We start from the raw sequence: 23,845 nt of genomic DNA on the forward strand, positions 1-23,845 counted from the left end.
TTCCCTCTGAAGGGTACATGTTGGACCAGTGCGGTCCCCAGTTCCTTTTTGAATGCCCCAGGTGCTCTGCTGTAGAATTACTAACAAGGAGTTCCCAGTCAACTGTGGCCAGATCCTGCTTTATTTTAATAAAATCAGCCTTCCACTGATCCAAAGTTGTCTTTTGCAGGCCATCTTTTTCCTAATCCAGAACAAATTTGAACCATACCACATTGTGGTTGCGATCACTAAAATGCTCCCTCATTGGCACATCAAACACTTGCCTGGCTTCTTTTCCCAGAACCTGATCCAGTGCTGTGCTACTCCATGTTGGACCTGAATATGACACTCAATTTGTCACACTTGATATATTCTTTATGTTGCTGACAACTGCAAATTTGAAGAAACAATCAATGTCTAAGATAGATAGAGTAGTCTCTATTGATGGTGAATGGATCAGTAGCAATTTTGGATCAAGGACTAACAGGAGTCAAGGCTCTCCATTTTGCTATGGCTGTTGGCTCTGGCATGTCTCGCATCTGCACACTAACTTTTCAGTGTCACTGTTGATCCCTGGCCAACAGATAATCTGCTGGAGATATTTTTAATTAACCTAATCAGACATATTAATTACACTTGTGGAACAGGTGGATTTGAACCCAATCCTTCTGGCCCAGAGGTAGAGACATGACAGCTGTGTCACACAAGCCCTCTTTTCAGAAGAAGAACCTCCTGAAACTATAGTAGCAGTGGGAATTGAATACTACCTCCATTGAAGCTAGAGCTCCGTGTCTCAGACCACTCAGCTGAACTGCACTGATGTCTTGTCCACTCGAAGCTTATCATGTTGTAATTGTGACTGTATGTCCTGGTGGAGAGCCTTGAGCAGAAACAATTGTTTTTCTTTAAAAATAACACCTCAAGATCCTGAGCTTATGTCAGTAAGGCCAAGAAGCATCCTGGAATACCTGGTACCTCTATTATTATGACAGGTCATCCTTCAAGATATTTTCGACATCAGAACAGGTGTGTCTTGAACACAGGCCTCCTGACTTAAATGTAGACTTCCTGATGAAGGGCTTATGCCCAAAATGTTGATTCTTCTGCTCTTCGGATGCTGCCTGACCTGCTATGCTTTTCCAGCACCACACTCCCAACTCCTCAAATGTAGGACATATTGCTATACTACAAATGACCCGAAGCCACCTTTTAAAGCATGTTATGATGCACCTCTACGTGAGACTTGAACCTAGGCTTCCTGGTCCAGAGACAGAACACTACCATTGTGCCTGACCTTTCAGACCATCTTCAAAAAAAAAGCTGTGAATCATTTGCTGTTTTTTGATTGAAGGTGGTTACGCTTAGGAGGGCCAAATTCAATTGTATCTTCTCTGAGGTGCAATACAGCATTGCCTTGTCAAAGTTCTTATTGGCATCGAAGTTCTCAGAAACATGCTTATTGTAAATCCTGGACTGTCTCAGAACAGGTATTATTGGCTTCTTCTGCCATGCATACATTGGTGACCTTGTGGACTTTGTGCAGTTGCAGTAACACTTCCCTGCTCTTACACTCCAAACCCCCTGAAATAAGGGCTGAAAATGTGTTGCTGGAAAAGCGCAGCAGGTCAGGCAGCATCCAAGGAGCAGGAGAATCGACGTTTCAGGCATGAGCCCTTCTTTAGGAAACTTCCCCCTGAAATAAGGGCCAATATTCCATGAACCTTCCTGATTACCTGCTGCGCCTGTATATTAGTTCTCTGTGTTTTATGCGTCCACAAGGCTCAGTCAAGGCTCTTACACACTGCTGGTGCGCACTGGTGATCCGCTCCTGTCTATCAGGAAAATGTTTGTGGTTTAAGACATTGACACTATAGGAAATAGGAACAGGAGTAGGCTATTTGACCCCTCAAGCCTGCTCCACCAATCAATAGGATCATGGCTGCTCCGATATTCCTCACCTCCACTTTCTCATTCTTTCCCCGTAACCCTTCACTCCTGTACTGATTATGAATCTATTTATCTCAGCCTTAAATGTACAAAAGGACTGCGCTCCCATAGCTCTCTATGGCAAGGAGTTCCAAAGACTGTCAACCCCCTGAGAGAAAAAAAACCTCCTCATTTAAGTCTTAAATTGGCTCTCCTTTATTCTGACCTCTTCCCTCTAGTCCTACACCCCCACCATAACAGGAAACATCCTCTCAGCATTGAACATATCAAGTCAGTTAAGAATCCTATCTGTTTCAATGTGATCATCGATCAATTTTCTAAATTCCAATGAGTAGAGTCCAAACCTGTTTAGCCTTTGCTCATAAAACAACTCTCCATACCGAGGATCATCCAAGTGTACCTTCTGTGAAATGCCTGCAATGAAGTTATATTTTTCCTTAAATAAGGGAGCCAGTACTGCTCACTGTACTTCAGAAATGGCCTCACTTTGTGCAGTTGCAGTAACACTTCCCTGCTCTTACACTCCAAACCCCCTGAAATAAGGGCTGAAAATGTGTTGCTGGAAAAGCGCAGCAGGTCAGGCAGCATCCAAGGAGCAGGAGAATCGACGTTTCAGGCATGAGCCCTTCTTTAGGAAACTTCCCCCTGAAATAAGGGCCAATATTCCATGAACCTTCCTGATTACCTGCTGCGCCTGTATATTAGTTCTCTGTGTTTTATGCGTAAGTACCCTCAAGTAGAGTCATGGAGTCATACAGCATAGAAAAAGACCCTTTAGTCCAAATCGTCCATGCTGACCAGGTTTTCCAAACTAAACTAGCCCCATTTGCCTGCGTCTGGCCCTGTATCCCTCTAAACCTTTCCTATTCATGTACCTGTCCAAATACCTTTTAAATATTGTGACTGTACCTGCATCTACCCGCAGAGACCCTTCAGCATGATCTGGGCAGGTTGAGTGAGTGGGCATATCAATTGCAGATGCAGTATAATTTGGATAAATGTGAGGTTATTCACTTTGGAAGCAAAAACAAGAAGGCAGATTACTACCTGAATGGCTGTAAATTTGGAGAAGGGAGTGTGCAACAGGATCTGGGTGTCCTTGTGCACAAGTCACTGAAGGTAGGCATGCAGGTGCAGCAGGTGGTAAAGAAGGCAAATGGTATGTTAGCCTTAATTGTGAGAGGTTTTGAGTCCAGGAGCAGGGATGTGTTTTTGCAGTTATACAGCGCCTTGGTAAGGCCAACCGATGATTCTGTGTGCAGGTTTAGTCTCTTTTTCTGAGGAAGGATGCTCTGAGGATTCAGGGTGGACAATTTAGGACTGAGTTGAGGAGATATTTCTTGAACGAAGAAGTGGTGAGCTGATGGAATTCATTATCACAGGAAGTAGTTGATGCCAAAACATTGAATGTATTCAAGAGGCAGCTAGATATAGCACTTGGGGCGAATGGGATTAAAGGTTATGGGGCGAAAGCAGGATTAGGCTGTTGAGTTGGATGATCAGCCATGTTTGTGATGAATGGCAGAGCTGGCTCGAAGCACTGAATGGCCTCCTCCTGCTCGTATCCTCTGTGTCTGTTTCCTCTGGCAGTTCATTCCATGTACAATCCACCCTGTGTGAAAAAGTTGCCCCTCTGGTCCCTTTTAAATCTTTCCCCTCCCGCCTTAAAATTATGCCTGCTAGTTTTGAACTCTCCTATCCCGGGGAAAAGACCTTTGCAATTCACCTTATCCATACCCCTCTTGATTTTATAAATCTCTATAAGGTCACTCCGCAACTTCCTATGCTGCATCCAGCCTCTCCTTATAACTCCAGTACTGTAACGTCCTTGTAAATCTTTTCTGTGATCTTTTCCAATTTAATAATAAGTTCCTATAGCAGTGTGTTGCAGCTTTCTGCAAATATTTCTCCATTCAAACAATACTCTGTTCTTTTGTTCTCCCTTCCATGTTGATTTGCTGCAGCTGCATTACTCTGTGACTGTGCCAATGCAAGCAGTGGATGGCCGATTGTATGCAGTACATTAAGCGGGTGTTACTTGTATGATTGAATTCAAATGATTGCAGTAGGATATGGAAAGATACTTACATTTGCTGTGTGTAGTCATGGTTTCTGTTTGTGTCTGCCAGCTTTTATTTGGACAAATTATATTCATTGTGGCTCCAGCTCCTAATGTCCTGACTTTGCCTGCACCCAATGTGCCACAGATACAATGTATGGAAAACCTGTTCAGCCTCTGGTTGACAGTTATTCTATTTTGGGCCTGCCTTGCTGTGGACTTTATGTATTGGTTATGTTTAATTGGTCTCTGGTCTCTCGATGCTGCTATCATACTTCTGCATCTGTTTTTAGTTTGGTCATGCCCTGCTGTCGCTGGCGGATGAGTCTTCGGAGCCCAATTTCTTACATAAGTGAGCCCATTGCACACCTTGCATACATTTTGGAATGTGAGACAGCTTTGCAATGGAGCAATAGTCTGCCCTTGCAATATAGCTTGCTCGCTTTTTGTGATCTTGTTACAGTGCCAGTACTGTTAGTCATGATTTGGATGGGCACCGCCAATCAACAGACAGGAGGGTTCCCTCCCAGTTGGGGAACACTTCAGTGGTCCAGGACATTCGGCCTCGGACCTTCGGGTGACCATCATCCAAGGTGGACTTTGGGATAGGCAGCAGAGGAAAGTGGCCGAGCAGAGGCTGATAGCTAAGTTCGGTACCCATAGGGAGGGCCTCAACCGGGACCTTGGGTTCATGTCACATTACAGGTGATCACCATTGCACTACACACAAACACAGATATTCCTACACACACACACTCTCACATACACATGGACACAGGTACACACAGACGTGCACACAGACACCCACACACCCTTATAGACACATGCACCCCCTCACAGACTTAAGACACTCTGCACTCACTACACACACGCACACACTTTCTCACACTCACAACCCCCACCCCAGACGGACACACACACACACAGACAGACAAAGACCCACATGCACACATATATTTTGTGGGGTGAATTTGTACTTGCAGAGTTACATTGCACTTTGCTCAAAAACTGTATGCATTCATGTAGAACTCTGAGCTCAAAAACTGCATAAATTTATGTAAAACTCTGTTATCTCCCTTTTTAGATTAGAATCAATCTAAACATCATGGCATAGACAGAGAACACAGGGGGCTAACACCTTCAACATATTGTCTAGCTATCACCATTGTTAACAGCTAACCCGAGAATGCAACTTTTTTAAAAAAAGGGTTTTGTGATTTACACATGAAAGAAGTGAAACTATCACTGTATTCTAACAGATGAAAGGCTTAACAGACAATCAATTTTTCAATGTATAATTTCAGTTACATCACACTGCAAATTTTTGCTATAAATTCTGTGTTACGATCGAGCCCTCCACTATCACCTGATGAAGGAGCGTCGCTCCGAAAGCTAGTGTGCTTCCAATTAAACCTGTTGGACTATAACCTGGTATTGTGTGATTTTTAACTTAATACTGTTAGTGTCCTAGTGCCTGCAGATGCTGTTGTCCGGTTTGCATTTTCTACCATCTGCTAGCGGGAAATGAATGCTATGGTTGTTTTTTCAAGTGGTCTTTTTGATGCTTTCATAGATTTTCAGGCACTCACTAATTCAGTTATCTGCTCTGACAATTCAGTGTCTGAAAAGCTGTATTTGTTGCCCTGATAAGTTGATGTATCAATTCCTATGGGGTTTTCTTGACTGTAGGACATGAATCATAAAATTGACTCTTAAACGTTGCTGATAATCTGGAACTCTCCATATCTTTGTAGGATCTTTTTGATTGGCTTCAGATTAGTATTGATGCTGTGTAACCCTCATTTTCAACTGCTGTGAGTATTTTCAAAACTTACCCAACCAGTTATGCAGCTGCATGGTCTATGAAGCTGAGCTGCATTCTTTAATTAAAAGGTATGAACTTGGATAGGAGATCCCTAACCTTCTAGATCATGTTGGGGGAATACTATGGATATGCAGAAATCTGTAATCCTATTATTATAACGATGCCTTCAATACAATTCCTACTGTGCTCTTTGCTTTTTTGCCTTTTCTTGTCACTTTATAGTTTGTTGAGAAGATGTTCTTCTGTTCTCTTTTCAGTGCTGATTATTTTCTGTTTTCTGAATTTTGGGAATTCCTGAATTGTTGGTGCATCTTGTTTGCTGATTCCATGTTTGGTTTTCAAGCTGTATCACCTTTGTTTTGCTTTTGGTCTAAGGAGCAAACCCCACCAGCACACTATCTAATGATAATCCTACTCCTGACAACATTATAATGATGTTCTTGTGCTATCACTATGTAATGTGAAGTATGGTGTCTGTTTACTTGAAAATCTCTGGTGGATGTGCCTGCAGCTAAACTGGCACACACAGTATCACACACACAACTTGTGTCCACTGCTGCAACGCAGAGTGACTGTAGAATCTGAAACAAAAATAAGTATGAAGGAGAAACATCGCAGGTCTAGTAGCGTCAGTTAACTTTTTGAGTTCAGTTGACCCATTGTCAGAACTGTGAACTCTGGTCACATGATGAAGCTGGGTACAATCTGATCTGAATGTTGGGTTTTTTTAAAGTCACATCACACTTAAAGTACTAATTAAATACCACATGGATTAAAGAGGCTGTTGATAGAAATGGTATTTGGATTTGATTTTTGTACAGAACTGGTTATTCTTACACACACAAGAGAGTGATGATGATAATTGCTTTATATACTTGAATTGTAGTAACAATGCATGGTGAATGGTTTTGCCAGACATGCTTTGAGAGGCGGCCAAAGGAGCAATCAATTGTGCATATACTTGTTGATAATAGCATCACTTGAGATAATCTACCGGGATATGTAAATGTTTATATTGCATTGAGGTTGCTATTGGCATTGCTGATGAGCAGTGAATTTTAATTTATTTAGGACCAAGGTTGATGTTACCCTGATAATAAAACCAAAGATAATTGCTACCTCAATAAAAAAAATTACAATGAGCTGCTTTTAAAACAGAAAATGCTACAAATATTCAGCATGTCTAGCAGCAATTGTAGAGAGTGAAGCAGCCTCAAACTTCCATCTTCGAGGTAAAAATCATGAGTTAGGCTATTTCTTGGCATCACAATCCCACCACTATTGATGTGTCCTACCAGTTTACAGCAGAATCTAATTCAGAAGGTTCCAGTGCTTTAAGCATGAATGTCTCCAGGTGCTCTTTAATTTGACTTTCTGCAGGAATATACAATTATAGTAATGTTGAATTCCTGCTCAGTACAGAATACCTGGGGAAGTCAATCATGAGAAGTAAGGTTGGCTAAGGAATGATAGTGTAGACACCTTGTCATTGCTCCTGGCCAACTCTTCCATTAAAATCCTTCTTCTTATCCCTGGAGTCAACTTCAAGTGCAAGGCCATGCAGAATCTCATCTTTCTTGGTATCACGTATGCTGATAGTGATGACAAACTGGTTTTCCTGTTTAGATAAAAGTCGATCTGAAAAAGCAAACAGAAGATTGTGAATTGCTGAAAATTGAGTTTTTAATTGTAATTTTAACAGTTAAGAGGATGTCAACTTTGACTATGCCTGATCAGAAAAGTGTACAATCAGCTCCACACTTTGTCAATTGAAACAAACTTCACTAAGTGCTGTGATGTCAGTGTCCAGCCTGGTGAATACTTTGGCTATGTGTCCAGAAGGTCTTTTGGGATGTCTGATCATCTGAATGTGAGAATATGTGAACATTGCAGCATGCATGTTGCAAGATATTTTGTCTCTCTCGGATTTTATTTTCACTGTTTCTTACCTTTTCATCCCTGGAGGAGATGCTCATGGTTGTGGTAGCCACCCAGGTTTTTTTTGAGATATGCAATGTTTGGGCAAATTTTGCAGGCCCTTGGATGAACGTCCATTCTTCATCTGCAGGTCTGTGCCAATGCCTGCACTCATCAGACATCTGATTTTAATGTAATAGCACTCTGGAACCCCCTCAGCCTCCGCTTTAGTGTGAACTGTCTGTTACTTAATTTGGGATCTGCTTCCTGAACATGCCAAACATCTCTCTTGAGGTATCCTCATTCGTAAGTAGAGTTTCGTATACCCTAACATCTGTTTGCAGTATTACTATGACCTCTGGTGATGGATTTAATTTATACATTGCTCCTGTCACCATACATGATGGAAAATTACCCACAAATCTATTCTTGTAACAGTTTTGTCTCTTAAGCTTCAACTGGACTTTGAGACCTCGGCATAGTTATGGGCTTAGATGTCCCCTTGGCAGATAAAAATCTCCTCTGTGTACTACTCCTATACTTACGATAGTGTCCACCTCCAGTTTCTTAAATGTAAAGGGATGATGGTCAGCTGCTGTCTTGCTGGAGATGGCCGTTGCATGGTATTTATGTGGTGCAAATGTTACTTGCCATTTATCAGACCAAGCCTAGATATTGTCCAGGTTTGGCTGCGTTTGGACATGGTCTGGGAACTGAATAATACGATCATCAGTGAACATTCCTGCATCTGACTTTAGGATGGAGAGAAGGTCATTGATGAAGTTGAAAATGATTGGACCAAGGACTACCCTGAGGAACTCCTGCAGAGATATCCTGGAGCAGAAATATCAGACCTCCAACAACCCTCTTCTTTGTAACCGATATAACTCCAACCATCAGAGAGATTTCCCCCTCATTCCTTTATGGTTTCTCAATGCTGCATTCCAGCAAATGTGGTCATGATGTCAAGGACAGTCACACTCACCTCCCCGCTGAAATTTAGTTCTTTTGTCCATGTTTGAACCAAGGGTGTAATGGGGTCAGGAGCTGAGTGACCCTGGCAGAACCTGAAATAACTCCATGAAGGCTGGTATCCAATCACAAGTTACCCTTTATTCACACATGTATAGTAGATAACACTGATCTAGCAAGCTCAGAGCTGGCTTCAAGAACCTCTGTCATTCCTGTTTATATATGTCAGCCAGGACTCCCTGATTGGACCAGGTTAATTCCCCAGTCAGGGAATTCATTCTGTAAGGTCCACCTGGCTGACCTCGTTCTAATCCCTACAGAACCCAAACTGGATGTTAGTGAGCAGGTTATTACTAAGCAAGTGCGACTTGATAGCATTGTTTGGTTACCCCTTCCATCACTTTACTGACAACTGTGAACTGAGTTCACAAAGAAGTGAATGAGAAAATGTTTTGGTTGGTGCAAATCTGGTTTCTGTTCTGGCCTGACTAGTCCGTCTCTGTTTTGTTCACAGTTCAAGCTGTTCAGCTATCTGAGATAATGTTGACAGGCTGAGGACCTTTGTCATTGATTTGTGGATGAGGGAGCAGTTAACAAATAGCTTCATTTGTAAACAACCCCTCAAATCCAGGTCTTCTGCCCATTCTGAAATCCCCTGCTACATAAATGAGGTTCACAATAGATATCAAATTCCTTACCTTCAATACCACTCTCATTATTGTCAACAACCTTTCCCTACTCACCCATTCCAACCCCGGCAACACTAACCCTGAATGCCCCCATTTATTAGCCATGGGGAAAAAATCTTTTTAATACTCAGATACAATTCTGTTCAAACTTTACATCACTATTTTCAACACTGCATGTCAGTATGGTTCTCAGTGTAAAGGTTACAGGATGACACAGAACTGAGAGAAGCTAAGACCTCCTTTTTCACTGAAACCTAAATTTCAGAATGGACTGTAAATCGTTATCTATTTCTTGTACTTACCCCTGACTTCCTTTCTGAAATTGATTACACTAAGCTACAATTAGGACTAACTCCCGATGGTCTTTATTCTCATTCAGTGCAAAGCAACCAAACTTCCATATCCAGATTCACATCTCTCACAGTGGTCATTTTCACCTTATGTGTATTGTTGTGAAGGTAGATTAGAGAAAGGAGTTGTAAATAGTTGTTAGTTAAGCATTCTGTGTTAAACTTTAAGAAATAAAGTTGTTAATTTTCACTTTAGGTAGTTCTTGGCCTCCCGAATTTGAATAGATTACTGCATGGGGTAAATCTTTTCTGTGTTGCTGGTTTACATTAGCAGAGGGGGGTTACCCCTGTTGTAACAATTTGGGGGCTCATCCAGGATTTGAACTGGTCTAGACAGATTTGAATAGATTTGTGGGTGTAAAAAGTCCTAGCAGCTTTAAACACTTGCAGGTTAGTATCCTAGATCTTTAAATAAAACAAAGCTGAGACAATTTGTTTAATTTCATTGAGTTGTGGTTGATTAAACTAAAAGTGAGAGAAATGGCTCTTAAAATTGCTAAAGAGGATCTTGGATTTGAAGATGATTCTCAAATTTGCCAAGAAAGTTTAGAAGGTAAGAAATAGGCCATACTTTTAGAATAAGCAAATAAGTTAGATTTAGGTTTAACCAAGGACGAAAGTAAAGCTGAAATTGTAAGGGAGTTACTCAAGCACTTAGGTGTGTCAGAGAAACAGACAAGGGCAGTAGAGGTAGGAAAACTTAAACTACAATTGAGGAAAATGGAGTTACAAGATTAACAGAGAGAGAAAAGAAAAAAAGAAAGAAGGTTCTTAGCTGAGCAGAGAGAGAGAGAGAATAAAGGGAGAGACAAAAAGAGAGAGCATTTGAACTTGAAGTTGCTATTTTGTCTGCAAAGTTAAGTTAACAGGATGCAGAATTAAAAAGAAAGTAATGATGTTTACAAATATGTCAAAACTCTCCGCATTCTGGTGTGAAAGATGTTGGAGCCTTCTTTATTTCATTTGAAAAATTTGCGAGGCAGACGGAATAGTCCGAGGATTTACGGGTAATGCTAGTTCAAACTAAACTGGTCAGCAGAGTTAGTGAGATATTTGGTAAAAACAATGACTGCAGATGCTGGAAACCAGATTCTGGATCAGTGGTGCTGGAAGAGCACAGCAGTTCAGGCTGCTCGTTGGATGCTTAGTGAGATATTTGCCGCACTATCAGATAAGGCATCAAGAGATGATGAAGAGATTAAACAGGTTATTTTGAGTGCTTATGAATTGGTACCAGAAGCATATAGACAGCGGTTCAGAAACACAAAGAAGGAACCAGTCAGACTTCTTTAACAGGTGGTAATTTCTTACCAGTGTTCTCTACTCGTTCGTTCGTAGTGTAGGTTGAGTTCAAAAGAATTAAACATAGTCATTTTGATTGATAGGTGCATGCTTTAAAAATAGATAAGACCTTTGAGGCTCTATGAGAGATTATTCTGCTGGAGGAGTTTAAAAACTCACTTCCAGAGATGGTAAGAATTCATGTGGAAGGACAGAAAGTTCAGGAAATGAGAAGGGCAGCAGAATTAGCAAATGAGTACATTTTGGTGCAAAGACCAGCTTCTGGCCAGAATTTCATCCTGTGAGGGATAGAAGTTCGGAGAAGAGGAGATCCTTCACAATGAACGAATGAGTAGAGAACACTGGTAAGAAATTACCACCTGTTAAAGAAGCCCAAGAGGGTGGACAGGAGGTGAGAGGCCTCAGGTGTTTTCACTGTAATGGAGTGGGACACAGAAAATTACACTGCCGGTGGTTTTCCCCTTTCCATAAGATCCTTCTAGAATCCCTGATGCAGATCCTTGACCATCCCCATGGCAGCAAATACCTCAGTGTCATGATATGTAGTTGAGACTAAAACAACTAGTCTGATTTATTTATAAGGTTATATATGTGGTAATTTAGCATGACCAATATTGCCCAATATGCACATCTTTGGACTGTGGGAGGAAACCAGAGCACCTGGAGCAAATCCACGCAGATAAGGGGAGAATGTGCAAAGCTCCACACAGACAGTTGCACGAGGGCAGAGTCTAACCTGGATCCCTGGCGCTGCGAGGCAGAAGTGCTAACTGCTGAGCCACCATGCCACCCTCTTCCTCTTTAGAATCCAAGTTACTAAACAATGATAGTATATTGTGAACTTTCATTACAGGTCTAACCAAGATTCAGTACAGATTTCACACAATCTCTCTACTTTCCAATCCTAACCAAAACTAATTCTAGAAATTAGTTTGAGCATTTGCTTTGCTTTTTATAGTTTTATTCATCTACCACACTGTTTATGATTTATTTGTAGTCTAAGATTTCTGTGTTTGTCGGCCATATTTAAATTTTTACTAACTACTTTTTCCCCCCAAAATGTATTAATTAGCACTTGGTGTTGAAATTCATTTGTCATTTAAAGTGCAGTCTACAAATTTATAATATTTTCTGGTATATTTTTGTACTTCACCTTTGCATTTTAATTTGTTTTTGCCATTTCTCCCATTCTTTTTGTGCTCCTTAGTCTTGCCCTCCCCTGTGGTCTGTGTTTTTAGTGTATGAATCTTTCTTACCCTGAACTTTTCATCTGTGTCGATACTGATTCACAGAATCTCCTTAGTGTTTGTTCTTATGTTTAGCAATATTTTTATTATACTTCCTTAAATGCCATTTCATATGTTTCCTATTGATGTTCAGCTTCATGGTTTGTCAACATTATTGTCATCGTATATTCAGAATTCCCCTACCCATTAGTCTCCCCGAAAGTAATTCACTTTTAGCTTTGCTTTAATCCTGTGAACAAATTTGAGCATACAACCGATGAAGACCACAGTTAACTGATGATGTTTGATCTGAATAGTCAGTACTGATGATTAGATGTGAATTAATTGCTCTTATCTTATGGTTTTAGTGGTGATGTGGCCACCATGCTTGAACGGTTTGGAGGTAAGTGCTTTTATTTTGCACTTGAATATTCTACCAAAAGCTCCTATTATATATAACATGGCATTTTAAAAAAAGGCATAAAATGCTAGACGTACAGTGCAAGTCAGGTAGCTTGCATGGAGAAAGAAACAATGGATCGGATTGTATATACTGCTGTCCCAGGTGTCAAGCTAACCATCCTCCCATCCATCCCTGAGCACATCCCTATAATCAGGGGTGGGGTGAATGTGCGCTGACATTGTCAACCTGTGTCATTTTAAATAAATAATAAAGGGTCAGTTGAGCTTGTTAAAGGCTCGGTTATCTCAATAGTATGCTGTCCATTCTATACAATTGGTGTGGTTGGGTCTACACAGCCTATTTTCTTTTAAAAGGCCAAGAAACGATCTTCAGGAATGCCAGTTGCATATTGGAGACACTCCCCCCGAAGATAGCACTTCCTTCCTCCCATCCTGGATTTTAATACCCACCTCTGCACCCCTTTGTCCCTTCCTAAAATGATCATGCCCTCCTTGCCCAATGCCCCTGACATGGTCTGTCTTACTTCCAGTCCAGGATCCATTGGCGCCTTCATCCTGAGACTGCTACAGTTTCAGTTGTATTCACTGCCAACCTCTAGCATTATGGGCACTGCAGGAACTGCTGAGAAATCTTGTCACTGAGGGACAAAAATTGCACTCTGTCCTTTGTTAAACCACCCACGTTGTATTATGAGGCTGATGTATTTTCCTCGATTGTAAAGTGACTGACTTTTAAGATAGGCGTGGGGGTTCGCACACAAGCAGTCTTGTCCCCATCCAGTAAAAGTTTGCCCATTATTTTGTTTCAGGTTGATGAATTTTCATCAGAATTGTTCTAACAAAAAAACATTAACTTGAAGTGTTAACTCTCCTTCCTTCTCATCAGATACTGCCAGACTTACTGATAACTTCAAGTATTACTTTCAACATCCATAGTAGTTGCTTTTTTTAAACAATGATGTGTTTTGGTTACAAATGGAGAAACAGAATGTGATCTTAATTAAAATTGAAGTCACTTGATTTCAGAAGAATTAATTGAGTCATTGTTATTGAGCTTTAAAGAGATTACCACGATGCTTTCCATTTATTTTTATTTCATTCTTGCAGAATAGGAATAGTCACCACATGCTTGTCAAAAGTTATAAGTGATAGTATTCCAAATGATGAAAAACAAGAACTGTGAGCATTTGTAGAATGCCTATAAACACTTGTGTATTAAAGCAGCTGTTCAAAAGATGAGCCAGAGTTTAACATGTATCAGATGCTAGCCCCACAACTAAGTCTTATGATTCTCCTCCCTAACACGAGCTGACTTTCTTTCCAACTCCGAATCACCAAGGATATAATTAGAAGAAAAAGTACAGGAAATCAAGGGATGAATGCAAATTTCTCCAGCTTTCTCATTTCCCCTCCCCCCACCTTTTCTCAGTCCCAACCCTCAGACTCAGCACCGCCTTCTTGACCTGCAATCTTCTTTCCAACCTCTCCGCCCCCACCCCCTCTCCGGCCTATCACCCTCACCTTAACCTCCTTCCACCTATCGTATTCTTAACGCCCCTCCCCCAAGTCCCTCCTCCCTACCTTTTATCTTAGCCTGCTTTGCACACCCTCCTCATTCCTGAAGAAGGGCTTATGCCCGAAACGTCGATTCTCCTGTTCCTTTGATGCTGCCTGACCTGCTGCGCTTTTCCAGCAACACATTTTTAAGCTCTGATCTCCAGCATCTGCAGTCCTCACTTTCTCCTACAGGAAATCAAAGCCCAGATGAGCACGACTGACACCTGAATACAGAAAGCAAAATTCATAAATCTATTTTAGTGAGGTTATATCAACCTTAATCTTGTGATCCACTCCAAATTATGTACTTAAAGGCCACAATATCAAAATGGTTAGAAAGAAATTTTGAGAATTTGACCTGAGGTGAGAATAGATAAATCCTTCCTCAGGTGGAAAACATTCAATCATAGAGTCACACAGCAGAAAAACAGACCCTTTGGCCCACCATCTTTATGCCAACCAACAAACACCAAACTGCACTAATCCATTTACCTGTACTTGGTATGTGGCCTACTATACCCTGGCACATAAGAACTAATCCTATGAAATAAATTAGTTATCCATTTCCACTGTTCAATCTTGACAGTTATTCCTTACATCCAGCCTGGAAACATCTTGTCCTTTGGAGTATTTAATAATTTACCAATAAAACTTCCAAACCTTTATAGGCAGCTATCTGAATCATATATAAAAGAGCTCGTTGAGCTCAAAAAGCATATCAGCTTTTGCTGCAATTCTGTGCCAAATATCCAAGGTGGAAAGGCAAATATTTTTAATATTCAAGTCTTACTTTTAATTAACATCATACACGCCATTAATCATCTAATCAAGTATAAAATATACTCAGCTTATTTAACATGAGTGGGGGTCCACACTTGCTGAGTATATTTGGCTTGATATTCTGAGATTTTTTTAAAAGAAGTAGTGGTGACCTTTTTTGTGGTTGCTTTTTACCAATTAAATCATAAAACAGAAAATACTATGCCTTGGGGTTGAAGTGCCTGAGCTTTATTTCCTTTGCTTCAGACTTTATGTAGATATTTTCACAAGTAACATTGAAATGAATATTCCTATTAAATTGCATATATCTCATATTGCCAGTATAAACAGATCAAAGTACTTTAGGATTATTATATAAATGAGGCAGAAGCATTAAAAACACACTTTGCAAAAATTCAGGCTATACTTTCTTTTTAACTGTCTCATTTTACGGATAAATTCAGCTAATAAAACTAAGTTACCGGGATTTACAGACTGACAATGCTCACAAGCTACAGGTTAAACTGAGATACCCCTTCTCCTTCAGCAGATCTTTGCTCATCAGTGCGCATTTTAAAGTGTAATCTACAAAATTGTGCAAGCTATACAATTTAAAACTTAAGAGGTACATGTAAAACGCTGTTAAGATTCTTACAGTACTGCAGTTCTAGGCTCTATTTGATAGGAAAGATGTTGAGTCTATAGAGTGTGCACAGTGCAGGTTCAATACAGTGTTGCCTGGAATGGGGAAATGCAAATATAAAGAAACTTGGTCTTTCTGATTTGAACAATACTGGGTGAGATGATCAAAGTGTTTCAAGTGATAAAAAGGTTTGATAGTTGATAGTATGGAAAGAAGCTAACAGTTTCCAGCAGAATGGGGGCCTAGAATGTTGAACCAATGATGTGAATGAAATGTGTAAGTTTCTTTACAGGGCTGTGAATTCACATCCAAATTCAAGGATAGATGGATAAAGGAAAGTTATTGGAGCAGGGCAGATAAATGTGATCAGAACCATTTAATTGTGCGGAAAGTAAACGCTGACACAGCCTGGCTGGCCATAAAAATCTGTTTAAATGTTCTATATAATGATTGTTTGATACTGTTCCTCATAACTGGGGTAAAGAACTGGGAATTAAGATGAATATAATCAGTAGCTAACCCTGCCCTTGAATTAAGAACAATGCTGATATTGACAAGTAACTCAAATTTGAGGCACTTTTGGGAACTTTCATCTGGGGGTGGGAGTTCAAAACAAACTTGTTAAAGTATATTAGTAGACAAGTTGGTTTTGCAATTTTTCTCGCTTCTTGTTCATTCCTGTGCAGCTGATATTAATAAAGCTATCCTGGCTAAGAAGAAACGACTGGAGGTGTACACGAAATCATCATTAAAGACCAGCAACCAAAAGATAGAACAAGTGTGGAAGGTGCAACAACAAGAAAGGTAATCCAAAGATCTATTTCAGTACTTGTTCATTCATCCTGCAAATTTGTATAAAAATTCTAAATGTATGTAGAACTGTTATAAAGAAAGGAATTAGCCCACATCTCTTTATGCCACTTGTTTTATTCTGTGCTTGGATTAGGAACATATCCCACTGTTTCAATGCTCTACCACATAGTTCTGATCTCAAGGAAACTCTAATCAAAGCCAGAACTTTCTGCAGTTAAGTGTGATTGTATAGGAGATGTTACAACACTATTAAACTAGTTTAACTAGATTTCTTTGAGTTAGATACCTGATGTCAGTAGGGTTCATTATGTTTAGCTGCCTCCAAGCAAAACTGCTAGGAATCCACGTAATCATAGTTGCTAGTGCAAAGGCAAAATACAGCAGGTGCTATAAATCTGAAATGATAACAAAAAAAGGTATGAGGTTGTGAACTTGAAAGATAATTCTGTTTCTCTCCACAGATGCTGCCTGAACTGCTGAGGTTTTCCAACATATTTGATTTGTTTCTCAGCAAAGTTTTTGTGTGCTCCCTGAGATGCGAAACCTCTTCAAACATGTTTACCTAAATTTAGAGAATTTGCTGCAGGTGGGCAGTTGGTAAACTTTAGACCTGTTTTTTATTCCTCAGAGTTTATGTAGAGATAACATTGGGAACTAACTGTACAGTTGAATACTGTTCATTGAGTTAGGGCTATCTTTTAGAACACTTACTTGGAGCAGAGTGAGTAAAATCCTAACACTAGTGTAAATGTATCTCCTTTGGTTTCATCAGTGAGCTAGTCAGGATAGGTCAATCAAGACTGTAGACTTATATTGCTCAGATTTAGGACTTCCACAGATGGGATTAGTTAACTATCTTTGCGTCAGACAGAGTATTCTGAAGTCAATCCAGTATTTTCTCCCCTCATTCTCTTCCTCCAGTAATAAAAGAGGAGTAATGATTTCATCAAGAGAATAGGGGTGGGAATGATGTCATGTTGTCACTGGAGTATGCTCTGGGGACAATGGTTTGAATCCCACCAAGACGGATGGTGGAATGTGAATTCAGTTAATAAATCTGGGATTAAAAGCTAGTTGTTGTGGTTCTGTTCGCCGAGCTGGAAGTTTTTGTTGCAAACGTTTCGTCCCCTGTCTAGGTGACATCCTCAGTGCTTGGGAGCCTCCTGTGAAGGTGTTTCCTCTGGCATTTATAGTGGCCTGTCCCTGCCGCTTCCGGTTGTCAGTTTCAGCTGTCCGCTGTAGTGGCCGGTATATTAAATGGTGACCCATGAAACCATTGTCAATTGTTATAAAAACTCTTTTTGTTCACTGATGTTCTTTAGGGAAGGAAAATCTGTCTTCCTACCTGGTCTGGCCTACATTTGACTCCAGATTCATAACAATGTGGGTGACTCTTAAATGCCCTTTGAAAAGGTTTGCCAAGCCACTTAATTGCTATTGATGAAAAGAACAAAATCAAATGGACCACTTGGCGTCAACCAAGGCATTGGAAACAAGATCCACCAGCAAATGCCCATCCAAGCTGAACACCATCTTGACTTGGAATTATGTCACTGTTGCTGAGTCAAATTCCTGAAACTCCCTCCCTAACACCCCTGTGAGTGTACCTATGGTTCAAGAGGTGGTTCCCTACCGCCTTCTCAAGGCAATTACTGAAGAATAATAAATGCTGGGCTGAGCCAGGAATGCCCATTTCTTATGAGTGAATAAAAAAATGTAGTCAAGGTTTGGTACTCGCTACCTGAAAGATGGTAGATGCTAAAACTCTACACATTTAGAAACTTGGAATGCTGTAACCTCTTGAGATACGAATCAAAAACTGGAAACTGGTAGTAGAATGGATAACTCTCATCCAGTCAACACAGGTTTATGGGCTGAGTGGTCTTCTGTGCTGTAAAATGTCTATGGCTCTTTCATATAGATGACAGTGCATCCTCCTGTACATTTTGAGAATCAATATTACAACATTATCAGAAACAATTCAGACTTCTGATAGAATTGATATTCTCAGTAAGCAACAGGAATGGCAAATGGTGAAATCTGAGGTTGTTTAGATGGCCAGGCTTATTATTTGAAACTACAATAATGCAGAATTTTACCCTCTCTGGAGGGCAAAAGTAATGAAGAGTTTGGTGAAAAATAGGGAGAGAATGATTTAAGAAATCAGATTCTCAACATAGAGATAAATTTTCTCGAGTTTCCTCCAAACCTTTAATGGTGACTTCAGAATCACATTCGTGAGTAGCAACAGTAGTGTGTCCACACTTTTACATCTCATTACAGACCCAACTTCTCCTTTTTACAACCCACTTCTGATTCTCTCTTCCACCAAGTAACTAGACAATACAGATTCTTCACTGATAAAATAGTCTGTTCCTGGCATTAGCAACTTGCTGATTACTTGTCCTGGTTATCATGTCCCTGCTTTTACTGCACAGTGTCCCTGTATGCTGCATAGCCACCATCCTCCTTGACGGTGCGTTCCCACAACTCTAGCTTGACAAACTACCAGCCTCAACACCAAGCCAGACAGCACTTAAGTCCTTCACTACTTGAATTTGGAGATGCTGGATGCCACGTATCTCACATATCGACTCATATTGAAATTAAATTAGATTAGATTACTTACAGTGTAGAAACAGGCCCTTCAGCCCAACAAGTCCACACCGACCCACCGAAGCGCAACCCACCCAGACCCTTTCCCCTACATTTTTCCCTTCACCTAACACTATGGGCAATTTAGCGTGGCCAATTCACCTAACCTGCACATTTTTGGACTGTGGGAGGAAACCGGAGCACCCGGAGGAAACCCACACAGACACGGTGAGAATGTGCAAACTCCACACAGTCAGTCGCCTGAGGCAGGCAATGAACCCGGATTTCTGGCGCTGTGAGGCAGTGGTTAACCACTGTGCCACCGTGCCGCCCGTGAAACCCATTGGTTTTATGCTGACATGGATATGCACATCCTATGGAAGTACTGCCACACTCAATCAATGAACTTGTCCAATTACACACTGGATTGGCCATGTTTAAAACTGCAGGCCAACTGCAAGCAATCTGGATATTATAAATGGGTCAGTCCTGGTGTCCTTGAGATATGAGCCAAGAAGTGGACCAGTTTTTCCTGCAGTGAGAAAAAGGGAGGGATTGAGAATGATTCAAACGGATGCAAAAATAGTTGTGGACATATATTGGCAGGAGGGATGGTGAGGAGTCCCTAATGAATGAGTAGGAAGTACACAGAGCAGACAGTGTTAGTAGTTTAGGAGAATAAAATGGATGTGGGTCCTTGAGTTGGTTCTCTTTCATTCATTCATGGCTTGGGGGTATCATTGGCTGGCCCAGCATTTATTACCCATCCGTGGTAGCCCTTGAGAAGGTGGTGTTGAACTGCCGTCTTAAACCACTGCAGTCTGGGATCAGATTTTATACACATAGATGAAACTCTTTGCAGTTCAGTGCTCTCTGTTTTCCAAATAGATTGGCGTGGTTCAAGAAGGCAACTAAGGATGGGTAATGACACCCACATGCCGTGAGTGAATTTTTGAGAAAAATTCCACTTACTATTGATGGTTTGACCCAACAACACTGAAGGAAGGGAGATATATTTTCCTGTCAATATGGTGAGTGGCTTGGAGGGGATCTTGCATGTGTTCAGTTTATCTACTGATCATGTCCTCCTAGATAGTGGTCATCGGTTTGTAAGATGCTATCTAAGGAGCCTTGCTATATGTGTGCATTGCTTTTATTAGGTTGTATTATACTGTTGTTGCTGAGTTTTGGAGCAAATGTTTGTGGATATGGTGAGAATCATGGGCAGCTTTGTACTGCGTGATGTCAAGCTTCTTGAGTTTTATTGGAACTGCTCTTATTCAGGAAAGTAGTGACTGTTCAATCATACTTCTGACTTGCGCCTTATAGATGGAGGACAACCTCTGGGGAGTCAGGAGGTGAATACTTGTGGGATTCCTAGCCTCTGATTTGCTTTTGTAGCCACAGTACTTATATAAGTAATGCAGTTCAGCTTCAAGTCAGTGGTAACCCCCAGGATGTTGATAGTGAGGGATTCAGTGATAGTGATGCCCTTGAATGCCAAGAGGCAGTGGTTAGATTGTCTCTTATTAGAGATGGTCATTGCCTGGCATTTGTGTAGTGCGAATCTTAGCTGGCAGTTTTCAACTCAACGAGGCTGAAGTGGGTACAGCAAATGCTGGAGATTAGAGTCAAGATTAGAGTGGTGCTGGAAAAGCACAGCAGGTCAGGCAGCATCCGAGGAGCAAGAAAATCAACGTTTCGGGCAAAAGCCCTTCACTTTTCAGCTCAAGCCTGGATATTGTCCAGATATTATTGTATTTAATTGTGGCTAGGAAACTACCCTGAAAACCCTGTGCAGAGATATCCTGGGGCTGAGATAACTGAATCTGGAGAATTCTTTACCACAGCGGGCTGGATCATTACATATTTTCAAAGCAGAAATGAGAGAATTGGGAGTTATGGAGAATAGGAAAGTGGATTTGAAGAATGTCAAATCAGCCATGACTTGTTGAATGGATGAGCAGACTGGATAGACTGAATGGCCTGTTCCTGCTCCTGCATATTATGATGATTAGATGTGGCTGAACTAATTTCACTGCCTCACTAAAAGTACCTTCCACCTCTGGCCTGTCATTTCTGCGCAATTCTTTTATTTGACACTTTGCCTATAGATGTTCTTGCAGTAATAAACTCCTATTTTAAGTGATTGACATTTTATTGTTAATACTGGAAACATTTTGGATCTCTCTACTAACAGTAAGCTCTGTAGATCGCACTGTACTCTCCAACAAGATTATTTGTAAATCTCAACTTCAATCCTGAGCAGAACAATTTTTATTCACTTATGGGATATGGGCATTGCTGGCTGGCCAGCATTTATTAATCATCCCTAGTTGCCCTTAAGGTGGTAGTGAACTGACTTCTTGAACCACTGCAATCCATATGTTGTGGGTAGAACCCCAATACTGTTCGAGAATTCCAGTAATTTGAGTCAGCGATATTGAAGGAATAGTGATATATCCCCAAGTAAGGATAGTGAGTGCTTAGAGGGAAACTTGTAAGTGTTGGTGTTCCCAAGTATCTGCTGGTCTTGCCTTCTAGATGAAAGTGGGCATGAGTTTAGTATGTGCTGCCAAGAATCTTGAGTGAATTTCTGCAGTGTTTCATCTAGATAGTACACATTGCAGCGACTGAGCATTGGTGATGATGGGAGTGGATATTTGTGAATGCATTGCCAATCAAACGGGCTGCTTTGTCCTGAATAGTGTCCAGTTTCTTGAGTGTTGTTGGAGGTATGCGCATTCAGGCAAGTGGAGAATATTCCATCACACTCCAGAGTTGTGCCTTGTAGATGGTAGAAAGGCTTTGTGAGTCATGAGGTGAGTTACTTGTTGAATACTCCTGGCCTTTGATCTGCTTTAATAGCCATTGTATTATTATTTGGTGAGCCAAGTTGAGTTTCTGGTCAATAGTAATCCCCCTAGATGTCAATAGTGGAGCATTAAATGATAGTAATGCTATTGAATGTCATGAGATGACAGTTATATTCAGTCTTATTGGAAATGTTTATTGCCTGGCATTTATATGGTGTAAATGTTACTTGTCACTAGTAAGCCCAAGCCTGGATATTGTCCAGACATTGTTACATTTGAACATGGACTGTTTCAGTGTCAGAGTCGTCATGAGTGGTGCTGAATATTGTGCAATCATCAGCGAACACTTCCAAACTTATAAGAGAGAGAAATGGCTGAAGGTGGTTGGGCCTAGAACACTACCCTGAGGAAGTCCTGCAGAAATGTCCTGGAGCTGAAATGACGGACCTCCAATAACCACAACAATCTTCCCATGTGCCAGGTATGACTCCAATCAGCAGAGGGCTTTACTTGATTCCTATTGATTCCAGTTTATTAGGGCTCTTTGATGTCACACTCCGCTAAATGCAACCTTTATGTCAATGGCTGTCACCCTTGGCTCCCCTCCATATTTGAACCAAGGCTGTAATGAGGTCAGGAGCTCAGTGGCATGGTGGAAACTGGGCATCGCTGAATAGGTGCTGCTTCACAACACTGTTGATTACTCCTGCCTTCACTTTGCTGAATTTTATGTATGGGACATATCTAGATAATTTTCTACATTCTCAGGTACATGCTAATATTGCAGTTGCACTGGAGCAGCTTGGCTAGGGGTGAAGCAAGTTGTGGAGCACAGGTCTTCAGTACCATTGCCAGAATGTCGTCAGGGCCGTAGCCTTTGCAGTATGCAGTGCCTCCAATGATTTCTTGATATCACATGGAGAGAATTGAATTGGCTGAAGATTGGCATCTGTGATGCTGGGGATACTAGCTGAAGATTGTTGCACATGCTTCAGTCTTACCTTTTGCACAAATGTACTGAGAACGACAGAGATTAGATCTGATCTGTTGGTTGTGGGATTGCTTAGTTCTGCTTATTACTTGCTGCCTATGCTGTTTGGCATGCAAGGAGTCCTGTTTGGTAGCTTCACCAGGTGGTCATCTCATTTTTGGGTATGCCTAGAGCAGTTTCTGGCTTGCCCTCTTGCATTCTCTGTTGAACCAAGGTTGATCCCCTGGCTTGATAGCACTGATAGAGTGGGAGATAAGCTGGGCAGTAAAGTTGTAAGTTGTGTTGAAGTACAAGTCTATTGTTAGTAGCCGTCGGGGATTCATGGATGCCCAATTTTGAATTGTTAGATCTGTTCAGAGTCTTCCTAATTTAGCACAGTGATAGTGCCATACAACAAGATGAAGATGGGATTTCATCTTCCCAAGGATTGTGCACTTGTCACTGTTACCAATACTGTCACAGACAAATGCATCTGCAGTAGGTAGATTGGTGAGGATGAGGTTAAGTGTGTTTGTTTTCCCTCTTGTTAGTTCACCATCTGCCACAGACCCAATCTGGCATCTATGTTCAAAGATTGCATTTTGTTCAATGTTGGATGACAAGTCACTTGGGAAAAATGCAAGAATTCTTATCCCTGTTTCCTTTATTCTGGGGTGCAGCACTATACCTGTTCCACATTGGTTATCCCGTTTCAGAAATTAAATCTGATTGGAATTTGTGTCATTTTTCTGTGAGTTTCCACCCCCATCCACCTTTCTTAGTTTGGCCTGGCTTGAAATAATGTCAGTGGGAAGGGATGATCATACTTCACGATTGTAAAATCATAGGGGACATGAATAAAATGAATAGCAAATGTCTTTTCCCTAGGTTGGGGAATTCAAAACTGGAGAGGAAAGATTAAAAAGGAACCTGAAGGGCAACTTTTTCACACAGAGGGGTTTGCACATATGGAATGAACTGCCAGAGGAAGTGGAGGATGCAG

At 41.0% G+C, this 23,845-nt stretch overlaps 1 protein-coding gene across 2 annotated transcripts in view; it reads left to right on the plus strand.

Annotated features, from left to right (window-relative positions):
- sycp3 (synaptonemal complex protein 3) overlaps positions 1 to 23,845 on the plus strand; it is a 75,545-nt gene that overhangs the window by 10,405 nt on the left and 41,295 nt on the right. For both annotated transcript variants that reach the window (XM_087973826.1, XM_043716300.2), the window contains exons 2-3: positions 12,635 to 12,669; positions 16,335 to 16,452. In XM_087973826.1, coding sequence (XP_087829952.1) covers positions 12,635 to 12,669; positions 16,335 to 16,452 — 153 coding nt within the window. The remainder of the gene's footprint in view (positions 1 to 12,634; positions 12,670 to 16,334; positions 16,453 to 23,845) is intronic.

Source organism: Chiloscyllium plagiosum, unplaced genomic scaffold (assembly GCF_037043375.1).
Source record: "Chiloscyllium plagiosum isolate Xiang-an unplaced genomic scaffold, Cpla_swu_hap1 HiC_scaffold_26, whole genome shotgun sequence".
In the NCBI taxonomy this organism is placed as follows: Eukaryota; Metazoa; Chordata; class Chondrichthyes; order Orectolobiformes; family Hemiscylliidae; genus Chiloscyllium; species Chiloscyllium plagiosum.